Source organism: Notolepis coatsorum, assembly GCF_963971535.1.
Source record: "Notolepis coatsorum genome assembly, chromosome: 10".
Taxonomy (NCBI): domain Eukaryota; kingdom Metazoa; phylum Chordata; class Actinopteri; order Aulopiformes; family Paralepididae; genus Notolepis; species Notolepis coatsorum.
In genome coordinates, this window is record NC_140174.1 from 30650311 (window position 1) to 30667278 (window position 16968).

The window sequence follows — 16968 nt, forward strand, 5'->3', positions numbered from 1 at the left end:
AAGGGGCTACTAATGTTAGCTAGTTTGAGGTTCATTATGCCTGGGTCCAGTTACTTGTGGAAATTATATGTAATGATTTTACAATTCTGTATCAGACAAGCGTTGGGTTAGCCACTGGCTAGCTACACAGCATAAAATGTTTGGACAGCTCGCGTTAGCTACAATAGACGAGCTAGCTAACGTTAGCTACAATAGACGAGCTAGCTAACGTTAGCTACAATAGACAAGCTAGCTAACGGTAGCTTTAGACAAGCTAGCTAATGTTAGTTAGTGCCTCTAAGCCCTAAGGTATGCTTATAGCTGGGTAGCTAGCTAACGTTAGCTATGGTTAATTAGGGCCCGGTCACACATGCGTGAAAAATAGAATGGGAGGCGCATTTTCTCCTGCAATAATTGTGAATGTGTGACTGGGCCCTAACGTTACTTGGCTAGCTAGCTCACTGTGTTATATTGTCTAACTACTAGCTAGCTAAATGAAGTCCCATTGATGAACAGAAATAAGCTCAACACTGCAGTGATCAGTGAAATTATTGTTTGTTTCAGGTTCATGGTGTCTACGGTCAAATTGTCTCCTTGTATATCCATTAATTATGAATTGATAGCACTAGTACATTTCCATAATGTTTTGAATTGTCAGTGCAGTAGACCTTTTTATTATAATTAGGCCTAGAGATCAGAGCTTTAATAATGTAACTAATGATGGTCTTGATTTATGTTACAGGTGCTGGGAATGTAACAGAAATTATCAAGTAGGTCCCAAGCTTTTGCATCACTATTAAGGCATTCTTTAACAGCATCATAACACATTAAAACACATTTAGCTGGTTAGTGTTTGTCCTTGTATTTAAAGATATATCCATTATGAATTGATGGCACTAGTACATTTCCATAATGTATGATGTCATAATATACCATCCTAGAACATTTGTGATGTCACAGACCATTCTAGAACATTTGTGATGTCACAGTATGATGTCATAATCAAACATTCTAGAACATTTGTGTGGCACAGTATGATGTCATAATAGTACATTCTAGAACATTTGTGATGTCACAGTATCATGTCATAATAGAACATTTGTGATGTCACAGTATGTCATAATAGAACATTCTAGAACATTAGAGTTCTATATATATTCAACAATTCAAAAAAAAGCTCGATTCCAGTGATTCAGAAGGGGGGGGTAGAAGCAGTAACCAATAAAGAGAAGGCAGACATGCTGGTGGAGGCATTTCAGGCAGTGCATAACTCTGGGAGTCTGGGGGAGGAGAGAGGGAGAAAGAGGACTGAACTGCTATCGCAGAATGAGTGGAAGTTGAGAAGAAGCTCAGAAAATAATAATCCGATTAATTTGTACTTTACAATGAAAGAGTTAGGGGATGCTATCCAGGCTGGTGCAAATACGACGCCTGGCAGAGATGGATTATCCTATGAATTATTTAAGAATTTGGACGAATTTGTAATGATTGAAATACTGGGTTTGTTTAATAATGTGTGGCTAGAAGGCTGCTTGCCAAAGGAGTGGAAGCATGCCGTCATCATTCCTATTTTGAAGCCAGGTAAAGTAGCGGCTGATCCAGGATCTTACCGACCCATAGCCTTGACGTCTGTATTGTGTAAAATTATGGAAAGGATGATTACTAATAGATTAGTTTACTTTTTAGAAAGTAAGGATCTTTATGTTGGGTATCAGAATGGGTTTAGAAATGGCAGGTCTACAATGGAATCAGTAGCTGTTCTAGACCAGGACATTAGACAGGCTTTTGACAATAAGGAAGTAGTGATAAGTGTATTTTTGGATATTGAAAAGGCGTATGACTCTTTGTGGAAAGAGGGGCTGCTTTTGAAATTGTATGACCTAGGAGTTAGAGGGAGATTGTTTAATTGGATAAAGGATTTTCTATTAGACAGGACGATCCAAGTACGTGTGGGGGGGCAAACCTCAAAAACTGTAAAAATAGAAAATGGCACCCCGCAAGGAAGCGTGATTAGTCCGGTCCTCTTCGATGTGATGATTAATGACATTTTTGGGCAAATTGGAAAAGGATATGGGTTGTCTTTATTTGCGGACGATGGGGCCATATGGAAAAGAGGGAAGAATGTTGAGTATTGTTTAAAGCAGGTACAAAGAGCTCTGGGGGATGTAGAGGAATGGGGAGACAAGTGGGGTTTTAAAATATCCGCCTCTAAGTCTAATTATATGATTTTTGGTTTTAGAAAGAGGGTGCCTAGGGGAAGGCTGGTTATGTATGGATCTCCCTTAGAGAGAGTAAAGGTGTTTAAATTTTTGGGAGTTTGGTTTGACGAAAGATTGAATTGGGCTGTTCATATAGAGAAAATCCTGGCAAAGTGTGAAAGAATAGTGAATGTGCTGAGAAGTTTGGCTGGGAGTGGGTGGGGAGCGGATAGAGAGACCACGTGCATGATATACCAGGCGATGATCAGGTCAACAATTGATTATGGTTGTTATGTGTACGGCTCTGCGGCCAAGTTTAATTTGCGAAAGCTGGATGTGCTTCAGTGCAAGGCTCTGAGAATCTGCTGTGGAGCTTTTAAGACCACCCCTGCTTCAGCACTATTGGTGGAAATGGGGGAGTTGCCCCTAAACCTGAGGAGAGTAAAGTTAGGGCTACAGTACTGGGCAAAATTGAGTGGGACAAGTCTGTCCTTCCCAGCTAGGTGTTTACTTTCAGGAGATGGGGATAAGTATAAACCTTTTTTGGCCAGTATTGATCAGTGGGCCAGGAAGTTGAGATTGCATCAGGGGGGAGTGGCGGAGCACACTCGGTGGCTATCAGTGCCATTTTGGCTAGTGCCTGATCGAGTCATTGCACTTAGGTTCTTGAAGGAGGAGGATAAGGGCGAGATTGTGGAGGAAATAGAGAGGTTCCTTCTGGAATCAGGGGCTCTGGAGGTGTACACTGATGGCTCTGTGGATCCTGAAAGTGGGAGGGCAGGATTTGGGTGGTGGGTGCCTCGGTTAGGGATCGGTAAGGGACAAAGAATATCCGATGGCAGCTCAGTATTTGTGACAGAGTTGCTTGCCATCCTCTGGGCATTGTGGTGGGTGGAGGAAGTGGGACCAAGCCAGGTGATTATATGCTCTGACTCGGCTGCTGCACTGATGGCTCTGAGTGCAGGTGGGTCTAAAGCTCGCCCTGATCTCATTCAGGAAATAATGTTGGTTTTATATAGGATTGCGAAGGCAGGCTGGTCAGTGGAGTTTTGTTGGGTCCCGGGGCACGCTGGTATTGCGGGGAATGAGATGGCTGACTCCCTTGCCAAACAGAGCCTGGGAAGGGAGGAAGAGATAGGCATTTCAATGGGAAGAGTAGAACTCAGAGATAAGATAAAGAAAGGAGTTGAGGCTGAGTGGCAGGATGAGTGGGAAAGGGGGACCAAGGGAAGGCACTATTTCTCTCTGCAGCCTCGGGTCAAGATCAAGGTGGAGGGATATGGGTCAAGGAGTGATAGGGTGAAGATGTGTAGACTGAGGCTGGGGCACTGTGGGTTGAACAGTAGCTTGTGCATTGTGGGCAAACATCCAGATGGGGTGTGTGAATGTGGAGAGACTGAAACTGTCGGGCATGTCTTCCTAAAATGTGAAAGGTATAGGAAAGAGAGGGAAATCTTTTATAAAAGTCTGGAAGAGCTGGGAGTCTCTTCCTTCTCTCTTAAATCATTCTTTGGCATGGATAATGAGAACCACCAGTTGATCACAGAGGCAGTGCTGACATTTCTGCATGCTTCAGAGTTGTACCAGAGGATATAGCGTTAGGGTATGTATTAGTATTGGACAGGCAAGAGGAGCAGAGAAGAAGGAGAAAGTGTGAGTTGAAAAGGCCTAAAGATGGAACACCACTAGTGTAGTATAAGAAATGAGGAGGGAAGAAATACGCCAAGAAAGAAGAAGAAGAAGAAGAAGAAGAAGAAGAGATCATCAAAAGAAGTGTGGAGGGCAGTAATACGCCACGATGCGTCTACTCTGCCGGAAATTCAAAAGAAGAAGAAGAAGTACTCTGCCGGAAATTCAAATAAGAAGAAGAAGAAGAATTCTCTCAGGACCAAGACTGTGGACACCACAACACCTGTGCCTTGCCGACCGTTTTGCTGTGGAAAGGAGGATGAAGGGGAAAAAGAAGAAGTCTTCAGTGGAGAAAGAGTCAGAGTCAGTGAAGGGATTGATCGGCGATGGTGACATGAAGGGGAGTGACAACAAGTGGTGGGAATTGTTGAGCCTTGACGAGTTGAAGAGGAGGGACGACAAGTGGTGGGAATTGTTGAGCCTTGACGAGTATAACTCGGTCTTGGCGAGAGCTCAAAAGGAGCGGCAAGCAAGGAGCGGCAGCGATAGGGGTGAGAATAGCCAGGGCAAAGGGAAGGAGTCGGGTGGTGACAGAATGGAGTATAGTGGGGATGAGAGTGAGAAAGAAGGGTGGGAAACGGTGGGGAAGAAGAGGAGGGTAAGTGAGGGGAGTAAGAGGAAGAAACAGGCGGGGAGGAACGACAGCGATGGGGGCGAGAATAGCCAGGGCAAGGGTAAGGGTCACGATACGGAGAGTAGGGGGGAGGAGAGGGGGGGAGAAGGGTGGACGAAGGAGGAGAAGGAGAGGGAGGTAAGTGAGGGGAAGGGGAGTAAGAGGAAGAAAATGGGGGACGATAGCTCAAGTGGATCAGAAGGCGAGGGTGGAGGAAATGATGTGAAAGCGCGGGACGATAGCTCAAGTGGGCCGGGAGGCGAGGGTGGAGGAAACGATGTGAAAGCGAGGGACGATAGCTCAAGTGGGCCGGGAGGCGAGGGTGGAGGAAACGATGTGAAAGCGAGGGACGATAGCTCAAGTGGGCCGGGAGGCGAGGGTGCTGGAAATTATGTGGCAAAAGTGGAAGTGATTCATATAGTGGTCAGGCTTGAGGGGGAGAGGGGAGAGGGGAAAGTAGGTAGGCTCGAGTTGCCCAAACTCAATTAGGAGAGGTAAAGTATGCGAGAGTTTTGTGGGATGGGAATCTGGCCGTAGGGTGTGGTAGTGAGGGGCAGGTGGAGATGGCTAGGAAGATGAGGAGCATTGGGGGGGTGGGTATAAGTAAGGTGGCAAGAGTAGGGGAGAAGAGGGAGGGGGGATGTAAGGGGGTGATAGCTGGGGTACCGGTCGAGGTTACAGTAGAGCAGCTGGTGGAAGAGTTAAAGGGGGACGGGCGTAATGGCATAGTTAAGAGTGCAGAAAGGATGAAGAGGGGAGCAGAGAGGGCAGTGACGGAGACGGTAGTGATTAAGTTTGAGGGTGGGGTTGTTCCTAGGGAGGTGTTTGTAGGGCGTAGGATGTATAGGGTTAGGGAATTTGTTCAGAATCCTCTTAGGTGCTATAGGTGCCAGGAGTTTGGCCATATAGCTACTACGTGTAGGAAGGGGCTGAGGTGCGCTAGGTGTGGCGGGGAACATGAATATGGGAAGTGTGGAGAGGGAGTGAAGCCGATGTGCTGTAGTTGTGGTGGGGAGCATAGTGTAGCGTTTAGGGGGTGTGAGGTGATGAAGAAGGAGGTCGCGGATTGGAGAGTGAGAAGGGAGGGTAAGTTGTCGTATGCTGAGGCGGTTAGCAGGGTAGGACAGGGCAGCCAAGAAAGGGTGCAGGGGGTTGAAGGAGGGCATTTGACAGAGAGGGTAGAGCAGGAGGAAAGAGAGAGGGGAAGGGAGGAGAAATTAGGTATTGTGGCCTTCGTGGCAGGGGTAGTTACTGGTATGTAGGGATGGGTACCTTTCACATTTGAACCGATACCGGTACCGGTACCGGTACCTGTGAATCGATACCGGTACCCAACGGAACCTTTTTTCGGTACTTTAGTCTCAAGAAATTTAATTTACCTACCTCAGTCGTAAATAAATAAAAATCCAAACTTCAAATAACTACAATTTCGACAGTTTTCGGCTTGCCATTGCTCCGACTGCTTTGTTGTTGAATCAAGTCAAATCCTAGGTAAGCATATATTGTGCGTGTGAACGTTGACATGAAAAGAAAAAAGTAAATAATAAAAAAAAAAAAAAAAAAAAAAATTTAATTTTTTTTTTGATTTCTCACTTGATTCGATACTCGGTAGTACCGACGTGTTTCGGTTCGGTACCTCAAAAGTACCGAATTCGGTACCCATCCCTACTGGTATGGCAGAGGCTAAGGGTAAAACAGCGATGGTGAAGATGATTGTTAGGATAGCGGTTCAACATCTGGGAATGGAAGGTCTGGACTGGGAGGAGGTGTATAGCGAATTGGCTGAGGGGGCTGAGAGGGACAAAGCAGCCCAGAATAAGATCGCAGGGGTCAAGGAGGGTCCCGCGGAGGGGGGCTCAGACAGGAAGTAGGAGCATTAGCTGCACTCCAATGGACAATGTAGTTGATGACGGGGTCCAGTAGAAGAAGAAGAAGAAGAAGAAGAAGAAGAAGAAGAAGAAGAAGAAGAAGAAGAAGAAGAAGAAGAGCCCATAAAAATAATTGCGGAGGGCAGTAATACGCCACGATGCGTCTACACTGCCGGAAATTCAAATAAGAAGAAGAAGAAGAAGATCTCATTGTGCATCTTGAGACAGTACTGAACAGATAGACTAAACAACATAGATTGAAGCCTGCATTGTTAGTGCAGTAGACCTTTTTATTATAATTAGGGCTAGAGATCAGAGCTTTAATAATGTAACTAATGATGGTCTTGATTTATGTTACAGGTGCTGGGAATGTAACAGAAATTATCAAGTAGGTCCCAAGCTTTTGCATCACTATTAAGGCATTCTTTAACAGCATCATAACACATTAAAACACATTTAGCTGGTTTGTGTTTGTCCTTGTATTTAAAGATATATCCATTATTTATGAATTGATAGCACTAGTACATTTCCATAATGTTTTGAATTGTTAGTGCAGTAGACCTTTTTATTATAATTAGGCCTAGAGATCAGAGCTTTAATAATGTAACTAATGATGGTCTTGATTTATGTTACAGGTGCTGTGAATGTAACAGAAATGATCAAGTAGGTCCCAAGCTTTTGCATCACTATTAAGGCATTCTTTAACAGCATCATAACACATTAAAACACATTTAGCTGGTTAGTGTTTGTCCTTGTCTTTAAAGATATATCCATTATTTATGAATTGATAGCACTAGTACATTTCCATAATGGTTTGAATTGTTAGTGCAGTAGACATTTTTATTATAATTAGGCCTAGAGATCAGAGCTTTAATAATGTAACTAATGATGGTTTTGATTTATGTTACAGGTGCTGGGAATGTAACAGAAATGATCAAGTAGGTCCCAAGCTTTTGCATCACTATTAAGGCATTCTTTAACAGCATCATAACACATTAAAACACATTTAGCTGGTTAGTGTTTGTCCTTGTATTTAAAGATATATCCATTATTTATGAATTGATAGCACTAGTACATTTCCATAATGTTTTGAATTGTTAGTGCAGTAGACATTTTTATTATAATTAGGCCTAGAGATCAGAGCTTTAATAATGTAACTAATGATGGTCTTGATTTATGTTACAGGTGCTGGGAATGTAACAGAAATGATCAAATAGGTCCCAAGCTTTTGCATCACTATTAAGGCATTATTTAACAGCATCATAACACATTAAAACATATTTAGCTGGTTAGTGTTTGTCCTTGTATTTAAAGATATATCCATTATTTATGAATTGATAGCACTAGTACATTTCCATAATGTTTTGAATTGTTAGTGCAGTAGATCTTTTTATTATAATTATAGATCAGAGCTTTAATAATATAACTAATGGAGTTGATTTGTCACTCTGTGCTCAGTGATGCACAGTGATCAGACTATATATGCATCACTGTGACTCACTGCATCACTGAGCACAGAGTGAAGTTACCATCTTCCTGGACTTTTACTTTTAAAACAACATTGTCAATATTACACTTACAATACACTTAATGTAGATATCTATTTGTTACTGTATTTATATTAGCATGTACATACATTACATAGGAAATGTGAATCCCGGACCGTATTTTATTTTATTCTTTATTCTTAGGCAATTTTTTGTTCTTATTTGTGATTTGTTTTGTCTACCTAAATGTTTACTGTGAGCAATTTGTAGTGCCAAATTTCCCTCGGGATGATTAAAGTATTTCTATTCTATTCTATTTATGTTACAGGGTTAGGTGCTGGGAATTTGGAGATGTAAAGGGTGCACAGAAACTGTATCAAATAGGTTCAAGCTTTTGCATCACTACAGGTTAAGACATCCACAATTTGTAAGTAGTTCTCCCTTTCCATGTACGTACCTGCACTGCCCATGTACATTTAAGACGTGGAATTCCCTTATTGTCCACCACAATAAAACCCATTCCACTGGGGTCACTCATAAATCCCCACAGTGGTGTCTTCGATGGCCTTGTTGATGTCTTCATCCATATACCCTGTAGAAAACAGACAAAGGTTAAACAAGGGCTAACACTATATTGATTGAAAACCTTTATTTATCCCTGAGGGCCCTTCAGTATTCTTGTTTACCAGAGATGAGATCCGGTACAATAATCTAGTTTTTTTGGTTGACTTTTTTTTATTACATTGGATGCCATTTTGTCACAGGAAAGATTTGCCTCTAGGATAGAACCCAGGTATGTAATTTCATCTTTCCTTGTGACAATATCGTCACCCACTGTAACTGAGAAGCCGTCGGCCTTGCTGAGTTTGTTATTTGAACCGAAGAGAATGGACTCTGTTTTACCCAGGTGTAATGATAGTTTGTTGTCAGCGAGCCAGGTGCAGATTTTGCCTAGTTCCGAGCTGATGGTTTTTTCAACCTGTAACTTGTTCTTGTCAGAGACCAGCAGGGCTGAGTCGTCCGCGAACAGGAACAAGTTGCAGTCACAAGCTGACAACCTGACATTTGCATAAATTAGGAACACTAGCGGTCCTAGTATGCTTCCTTGTGGAACACCACAGCTCATTGGGAGGGGGGGGGGGGGGGTGTAGGGTACCGTTTACCTCCACCATCTGTTCTCTCCCCTCCAGGTAGGATTGCATCCAGCTCACTGATAGACTATCAAAACCAATTGCTTTTAGCTTGTCAATCAGAATGGAGTGATTGACAGTGTCGAAGGCCTTCTGTAGGTCCAGCATGATCATGCCGAAGTATTTGCCCGCGTCCACCTCTTGTTTGATGTGGTCGTTCAAATAGAGAAGGCATGTGTCAGTGGAGTGGGATGTTCTGAAGCTAGATTGAAATTCGAAGATTAGATTTTTTTCCGCAAGGTACTTTTCGACCTGTTCGTATACTATTATTTCCATGACTTTCGAGATGGAGGTAAGAATAGAAACAGGGCCGTAGTTGCCTGGATCTAATTTGCTGCCCTTTTTGTGCAGGGGGGTTACTCTCACAATTTTGAAGTCTTTGGGTACGTGTCCCTGTTTTATGGAGAGGTTTATTATGTGTGTGATGACTGGAGTGATGGCAGCTGCTGAGTCTCTGAGGAATTTGGAGGGGATATTGTCATGGCCAGTGGCCTTGTTAGGTTGGAGGGCGCTCAGTTTTTTGAGTACCTCAGCTGTTGTTACCATTTCTAGTTTGAAATCGTCTTTGCGGACCCCTAGATTATTGTAGTAGGCTATGATGTGTCCTGAGTGGGAGGGTAGTTTATTTACCAGTGTTGTGGCTATGTTTGTGAAGAAAATGTTTAAGTAATTGGCCACATCCAGCCAGTGGCGGCCCGTCGATTCTTCGCCACTAGGGGCGCTATACCAAACATTTTGCAAACATGTACAGTACCACGCAACCGACTCATGGCAAGACGTCAGCTGTTACTACAACAACACACAACCAGTCAAATAAAGTATAGTCTAATTCACAATCACAACTTGAAACACAATATATAAATAGAAAAGTTAGAAACAAAACTCGCTCCGTCTCCAAACACGCAGATCTCTCCCTCTCTCCTTCTCTCTCTCACACACAGCGCGACGTGGAATCGATTCGTTACACAATCAGACCTATTATATACCAAGAATAACTTCAGTATGAGTACAGGGCTGTACACATATTTTGCATATTGTTAAACGAGCCAAGGCTAGCTATTAAACTATCGATATGAATCGAAAATCTGGGACCCTGATGTAAACAAGACAAACGTCTTTCTCTGGTCTGCATCCCCTTAACAATTGTGTGTATTGAGCCGTACTGTATTGTACCCATTCTGCAATCTGTTAATAAAGTTATCATTCATTCATTCATTCAAACATAGACGATATTGAACAAGCCATAATCCACGTATTTTCAATCCAAAAGAAGAGAGAGAGAGAGAGAGAGAGAGAGAGAGAGAGAGAGAGAGAGAGAGAGAGAGAGAGAGAGAGAGAGAGAGAGAGAGAGAGAGAGAGAGAGAGAGAGAGAGAGAGACTCACTGTTTAGTTGACACGTCCAGGGCAGGACTCAGGGCTTGCCTTGATAAAGTGTATAATCCACTGTTGATGTATTCCAGCCCACTGTCCACTGTGTCCAGACTGCATCCGCCATATAGCTTGTTAGCCAAGTGTTAGCTTGTTAGCAGAAGCACCACACAACACAAGTACTTCATTCCTTTGTCCATTTCTGCTCGAACAGACTGCAAACTACCTGGCGTTCTATCGCCATGCTCTAAGACAAACTCTAACCTTAACCAACTTTGAAAGAGTGCCTAAGCTTAACAGTCTAAAGAACTTGCAGTCACGGCACGCTCTAAGACAAACAGCTGCCTGCATCACCAACCTAGGAATAAGCTAGAATTGGAATAAGCTAGAATTGGAACATTAGAAATTGGATTCGGCCAATCAGAGATCGTCTCTGTGAAATTCTGCTATGGAAAAAAATACTGGCGTCGGCCAATCAGAGAGCGTCTCCGCGAAATGCGGCTACAGAAATTCTTGACGCTACTGGCTAGACCGCTTCAAATCGCGCCCGGATTCCAACATAATAGTCATATTTCAACGCACAACGCGTTATGCACTGATTGGATGTGACGGATACAGCGATCAAACTGTGACGCGCACTCAGAGCGCTATCGCGTCTAGCCCGGGCCGAGAAATACGAAAAAATAAAAAAAATAAAAAAAACGTCACTTCCTGCTCAGGAAAACGAGTGTTTTTTTATTTTAGATAATAACGTTATATTGTGCATTGGAAATACAAACATACTTAAAATGAGTAAATATTATTCATTTTAAACATGTTTATATTATTTATAGGGCTATAAAACAAAAAACAAAAAGATACTTTTTCTTGTTCTACTCTCATATAACCAGGCAGGGCCTGAAGGGGGGGCGGCGCCCTTGCGCCCCTAGTGGCAGAGCCGCCACTGCATCCAGCTTGTCTGTGATGAGCGTGTTGTCCATCTTTATGTTTGAAAATCTGGTTTTAAGTTTTTTACTGCAGCCTAGTTGATTATTCAGTCATTTCCAAAGTTCACAGGGTTTATTTTTGTTTTTCTCAGTTGTGTCATTGATGAAATTATTTTTTGCAGTTTTGATCATGGAGTTTACTTCATTTCTTAGTCTGTTTTTTTGCAGTTTGAGTTCAGTCACGTGGAGTTCACTGCTCGAGCTTTTGGTAAGCTTTGACTGACTTTTACGAAACCCAGAGCATTTTTTGCGGGTACAGTGTAGTCTATATTGTATATATGTATATTGAATATTCCTCTTTTCTTAACTTTTTACTTACTTTTTTTACTGTATGAAGCACACTCTCAGGGGCTCATACAGAAGCAAGCATTTCATCGTGAACTACCTATTTTACTATTTACTATATTCTATTGTGATAAATAATAAACAAACTTGAAACTTGTGTATGTATGTGACGAATAAACCTCTTGAATCAATTGTTGTACCTGCATTCTATTTTGTCTTTAAATGGAAAATAAAAAGGTTAATGAGTAACTTATTGATTTGTAAATTGTTTATTCCATTATTCCAAATTAATTATTAATACATTTGTGTCATTATACTATCCACTGAACTGTCAATATTTAGAAAATTGTACCAGCATCTTTAATATTGCAGGTTGGGAATCACAAAGTAAAGTGTTTTTGATACAAATGTGCTGCATGCATCATGGATTGTGTGTTTATGGAGGTTTATTGAATAATTGCCCCCACAGGACGTCATGGATCAGTGTGCAATACTGTGTTCTTGGTGTAGATAGAAGGCGATATGATTTAAATGTACAGTATGGTTAATAACACAAACGTTATCGCCCGTTTCACAGCTGTATTCAACCGATTGCCTATATCAAGTAGCGTATGTATATAACATTGTTTTGAAACCTATTTTGCGAGCATTCGAATGTTTGTTGTCCATTTGCGTCGATATGTACTCCGTGAATGACACGATAACATCACGCAGCTGTTTACACAATCTTTTGTTGTCTGTAACTTGGCAACAAGGAGAGCTGCTATTGGTCGAGCGCAAGATACGTGACCGAACTCGCAACAATTGCCTCAGATAAAACTCTGTGGTGACCAAATATCCATTTGCGAGGAAAGATCTAGTCCCGACTTTACTAAAATGATTTGCGCAAAATGGGCTATTTTGTCAATGGAGAACTTTTTGAACTTTTTGTTCATCAATGGAGAACTTTTTGGTGAAGGCAGTGTGACCTCCCACGCGTTACACTTCACCAATGAGAGTCCGCGCTGTCAGGTGAAAAGAGAGCCGCTGGCTGCCTCTGCATGTGTCGGATGAAGCATGTGGTAGACCTCAGGGCTCCCTTGACCGACCAGTAAGGGGCACATGCGCACAACGACCAGGTAGGGGAGGGGGGAATTGGCATAACGACTAAATTTGGATGGGAGGAAAAGCACAGAAAATCAGGTGGAGAAAAAGAGAAAAAAAGGGGGTCCTATGTTCCCCGGGTTCTATGTTCCCCGCTTCCGCTACCCGCTCCCGAAAAAGCGACCGAGTTGTGTGAGGGCCGACCATGTCAGCTTGCTTCATTCTCTGTCATTACGGTAGTGTTCTCAAACGTACACGTCACGACTAAAAAAAGGTCCTATGTTCCCCGCTACTCCCGAAAAAGTGACAAGTTGTGTGAGGGTGTAGATAGATGGTGCAACAGATTCACACGTAGGCATATCAAAGATAATATGTTCAATACACCATAGTATTATAATTGGGTCTTAACAAGATAGCCATACCGTCATTGAAGAATGAGGAGAGTTTTATGTTTCTTTTTCTTTTTCCAGACTCAACCGTTACATACAGGTCCAAAACACTTGGCTTGTTATGTCCACACAGCTGTTCGTGTACAGGTTGGTGTCCTCAAACAGGCCGACCAGATAAGTGATAATCAATCCAAAATAAGCTTTTATTGCTTGCACATACACACACACATACACACACACACACAGCTCTTGGCTCTCTCTCAGCTCTCGGCTCTCGCTCTCGCTCTCTCGGCTCTTGCTCTCTCTCGGCTCTCGCTCTCTCTCGGATCTTGCTCTCTCTCGGCTCTCGTTCTCTCTCGGCTCTCGCTCTCTCGGCTCTCGCTCTCTCGCGGCTAGAAATCAATTAATATGAAACTGTGGTACACCGTACAATCAATAACACTTTAAAATACTCAAGTGACTGACAGACATTTCCCGATAGCGCGATCTCTCCAAACCTGTATATAAGTACATTAATATGAAACTGTTGTTTCCCCCCCGGGATATATAGGAGGGGCACCAGAAGTTATGTTGTTGTCATGGTTACACGCTAGAGAACAGCTGTGTGGACATAACAAGCTAAGTGTTTTGGACCTGTATGTAACGGTTGAGTCTGGAATTAAACGACACGAAAGAAACATAAAACTTTCCTCATTCTTCAATGACGGTATGACAGATCGCTACAATATTATCTTTGATAGGCCTACGTGCAAATCTGTTTCACCGCCGGTAGCCGGTGCGCTCTTACGGGCAGCCTTAATGGCGAGCTGCGGGGAATATAGAACCTTTATTTCAGCGGGGAACATAGGACCCTTTTTTTTGTTTGGGAGCGAGCAGGACCGGGGAACATAGAACCTTTATTTCGGGAGCGGGGAACTTACAACCCTTTTTTTTACTGGGAACATAGAACCCGGGGAACATAGGGATGACCCCCATTACAGCATCAAAAGCTATCAATAATTTTTGCTAATACTAGCCAATTTGCTTGTCAATCAACTCTCTTGACTTGCAAAATAATCTTTTAAATTGACAAATGTCATATCTGTAATTCATGGCACAACTTAAATGGGATCAGAAAATCTCTCCATTGACTACTGTCTTTTATGAAATAGGGTCCCAAGGTGGTTAGTGGAAAAGGAGGGACTTCATCACTCCATCTCTTGCCGGTCCCTAAGACAATGTAAAAAGCAGACAAAAGGTTTCCAAATGCAAAAGCACTTCTTTAATGAAAAAAACTAAATCCTTAGAACACGTCCCTGTTTCCATCCCCCAAAATAACAACAATTATTTTCTTCCCAAATGTGATTAAATAATATCATTATCTCATTGTTGGAAGTGATATTTGAATGAGGGCGGCGTCGCCCTGGTTCCTGGTCCTGGTTGAAAGAGCCATTCTTCCTGCACAGTCACCCTGACCGCATGGAGAGACCCACCTAATGAAAGAGTGATGATATCTTATTGCATTGGCTGGCTCCTGCATCTCTCCTCTCTCCTCTCCTTCCCCTCCACCCTCCTTCCTCTCCTTCCCCTTTTACTTTTCCTCCTCCCTCTCCCTTCTCCTGCCCAGGGAGGGTAAACCCACTTTTTTCAGTTGACCCAAATCTGACATTGATTCATAGTATATAGACGATTTTAGGACGTTGTGTCAGATAATAGGGTCTTGTTTAATGAAACAGCACTTTGTAGGTCTTAGGAAGGCTCTATAGTTGCATCTGAATGTGCAATTAGGAATAGTGTGTAGTTGTGTGAGTGGATGACAATCCTGCGTTGCATTGTGGCCAACTGTGTGACTGAGGAAGTAATCAAGCAAACACATGGTGCACAAATGCATGCATGCAGGTGTGTACACACCAACCAACCAGCCAGCCAGCCAGGTGCTTTTTAAAAAAACGTCCTTTGAAGTTAGATTCTGACCCAGAAGTCAAGATTTGCGTCGTAAAAGTGCATCAAACGCGAATAATTGGAAAAGTGTGTTACCTACTTTTGGTGGAATTAACCAATATATAACCACAAGTCAAGATGTTGATAGTGCACTTTTTCCACCGATTGTGCAGCGTCATTAAAATATGAAAGTACAACACCTTCCCCTCCAATAATTACACTTCACATGATGATGCCAGAGAATACACAGTAGCTTACCAAGGGGGCTTTCTCACTAACCATTCGGGGTCGAATCACAGCCCGATCGCACCAGAAAAGGGTGTGTCTGTCCTACTGAGAACGCTCCCCCATGTCCCCGGGGACGCTGATTCGCTCCAAACCTGGACCGCTGGAATAGGTGGTCTCGGGTGCGCGCCAGTGGGAGCGGGGGGCGTGGTGTGCGAGCTTGTACCAAAACACGGGAGAGGCTTGCTGTATCAACTTGCTGACACACACAAACGTTGTTACTGTAATGCTTTCATGCTTGCTTGAATTTTGGGCAGATAAAAACATACAGCAACAACTGGACAATACCCACAAAAACTATATTATGGGCAATTTGGCGAGTTCAGACCTCAACCAAACAAGCATGTTGAGCCTCTCAATTGCTATGTCTACTATTACATTGGTTTCTTGTTCGAATGCATTTATTTCTATAGACCAGTGGTGCCCAACCAGTCGGCCGTGATCGACCGGTAGATCAATGACATGCAATATAATTGCCGCAAGCAATGGGCTAATGTTAGCTGCTAACTAGTAATAAATAGGCTAAGCTAACTAGGGTGGGTTTATATTGACAAGGCTTGACAACAGAGGTTCAAATATAACTTCATATTTATTGGTTATTTGTTTCTTTATATCAGCATCCAGTTTCCACCACCATGTGTTAAAACTCTTCCTGTGTTGACGTTAGAGCGTGACATCATCGCTACGGCAGCTTACACGCTCAAAGCGCAAACCGTAAACAAAAACCTGGAGCGCACCAAGACTGCAGTGTGTATACACAAACTAGAGGGGGGAGAGGGGGGGGGAGTTTGCACCCAAGGACGGAGCGAGGGCGGAGCGGAGCTGATTCGCCCCCGAATGGCAGTGAGAAAGAGACAGTGTGAGAAGCTATCTGACACACATACACATGCACGCACACGCGCACACCACACACACACGACACACACACACACACACACACACACACACACACACACACATGCACACACATGCACACACATGCACACACACACATTCACTTGTTCTCTCTCTCTCTCATATACATGAGCCCCTGGGAGTGTGCTAGATAAAAATAGATAAAAAGTTTAAAATAGAAAAAGTCAAAAGTACGTCAAATAAAGTGTTCAGTCACATATACATATATACAATATACAATACAGAGTTAAAAAGAGTAACAGTGAGGTACATTACAGACATGGGATGAGGTACAAACTTAGGGTAAGGTGCAATGAGATATGAATTGTAGTGCAAATCTCTTTACTAATAAATATAAAGTGTGTTAAAGTGTCTAAAGTTAAGGTGAGTGTTTATTTAAAGTGAGTGTGGATGTGTGTGCTGTGAGTGTAGATGATAGGTTGTTACATAGTGTCATTGTCATTGAGCATCCTGATGGCCTGGGGATAGAAGCTCCTTCTGAGTCTCTCTGTACTGGCCATGAGACTCTGGTATCGCTTGCCTGACTGCAGCAGTTCAAAGAGGCAGTTTTTGCGTGACTAGAGTCTTTGATTATTCTCTTAACCTTGCAACGCTTGTTGTAAATGTCCTGGAGAGTGGGAAGCCCACCTCCAATTGTGTGTTCGGCTGAACGGCACTCCTCTGTAGTCTGCTACGGTCTTGTGCTGTGCTATTCCCAAACAAGGAGGTGATGT

At 42.9% G+C, this 16968-nt stretch overlaps 1 protein-coding gene across 1 annotated transcript in view; it reads left to right on the forward strand.

Moving 5' to 3' along the window:
- Positions 1-4125: 4125 nt before the first annotated feature.
- Positions 4126-16968, forward strand: part of LOC311235515 (bone morphogenetic protein 2-A-like) — a gene marked incomplete at both ends in the record, with an annotated part of 49148 nt that continues 36305 nt past the window's right edge. Inside the window, 1 exon segment of the mRNA XM_084322983.1 lies at positions 4126-4464. Within this exon segment, the coding sequence (XP_084179109.1) occupies positions 4126-4464 (339 nt within the window).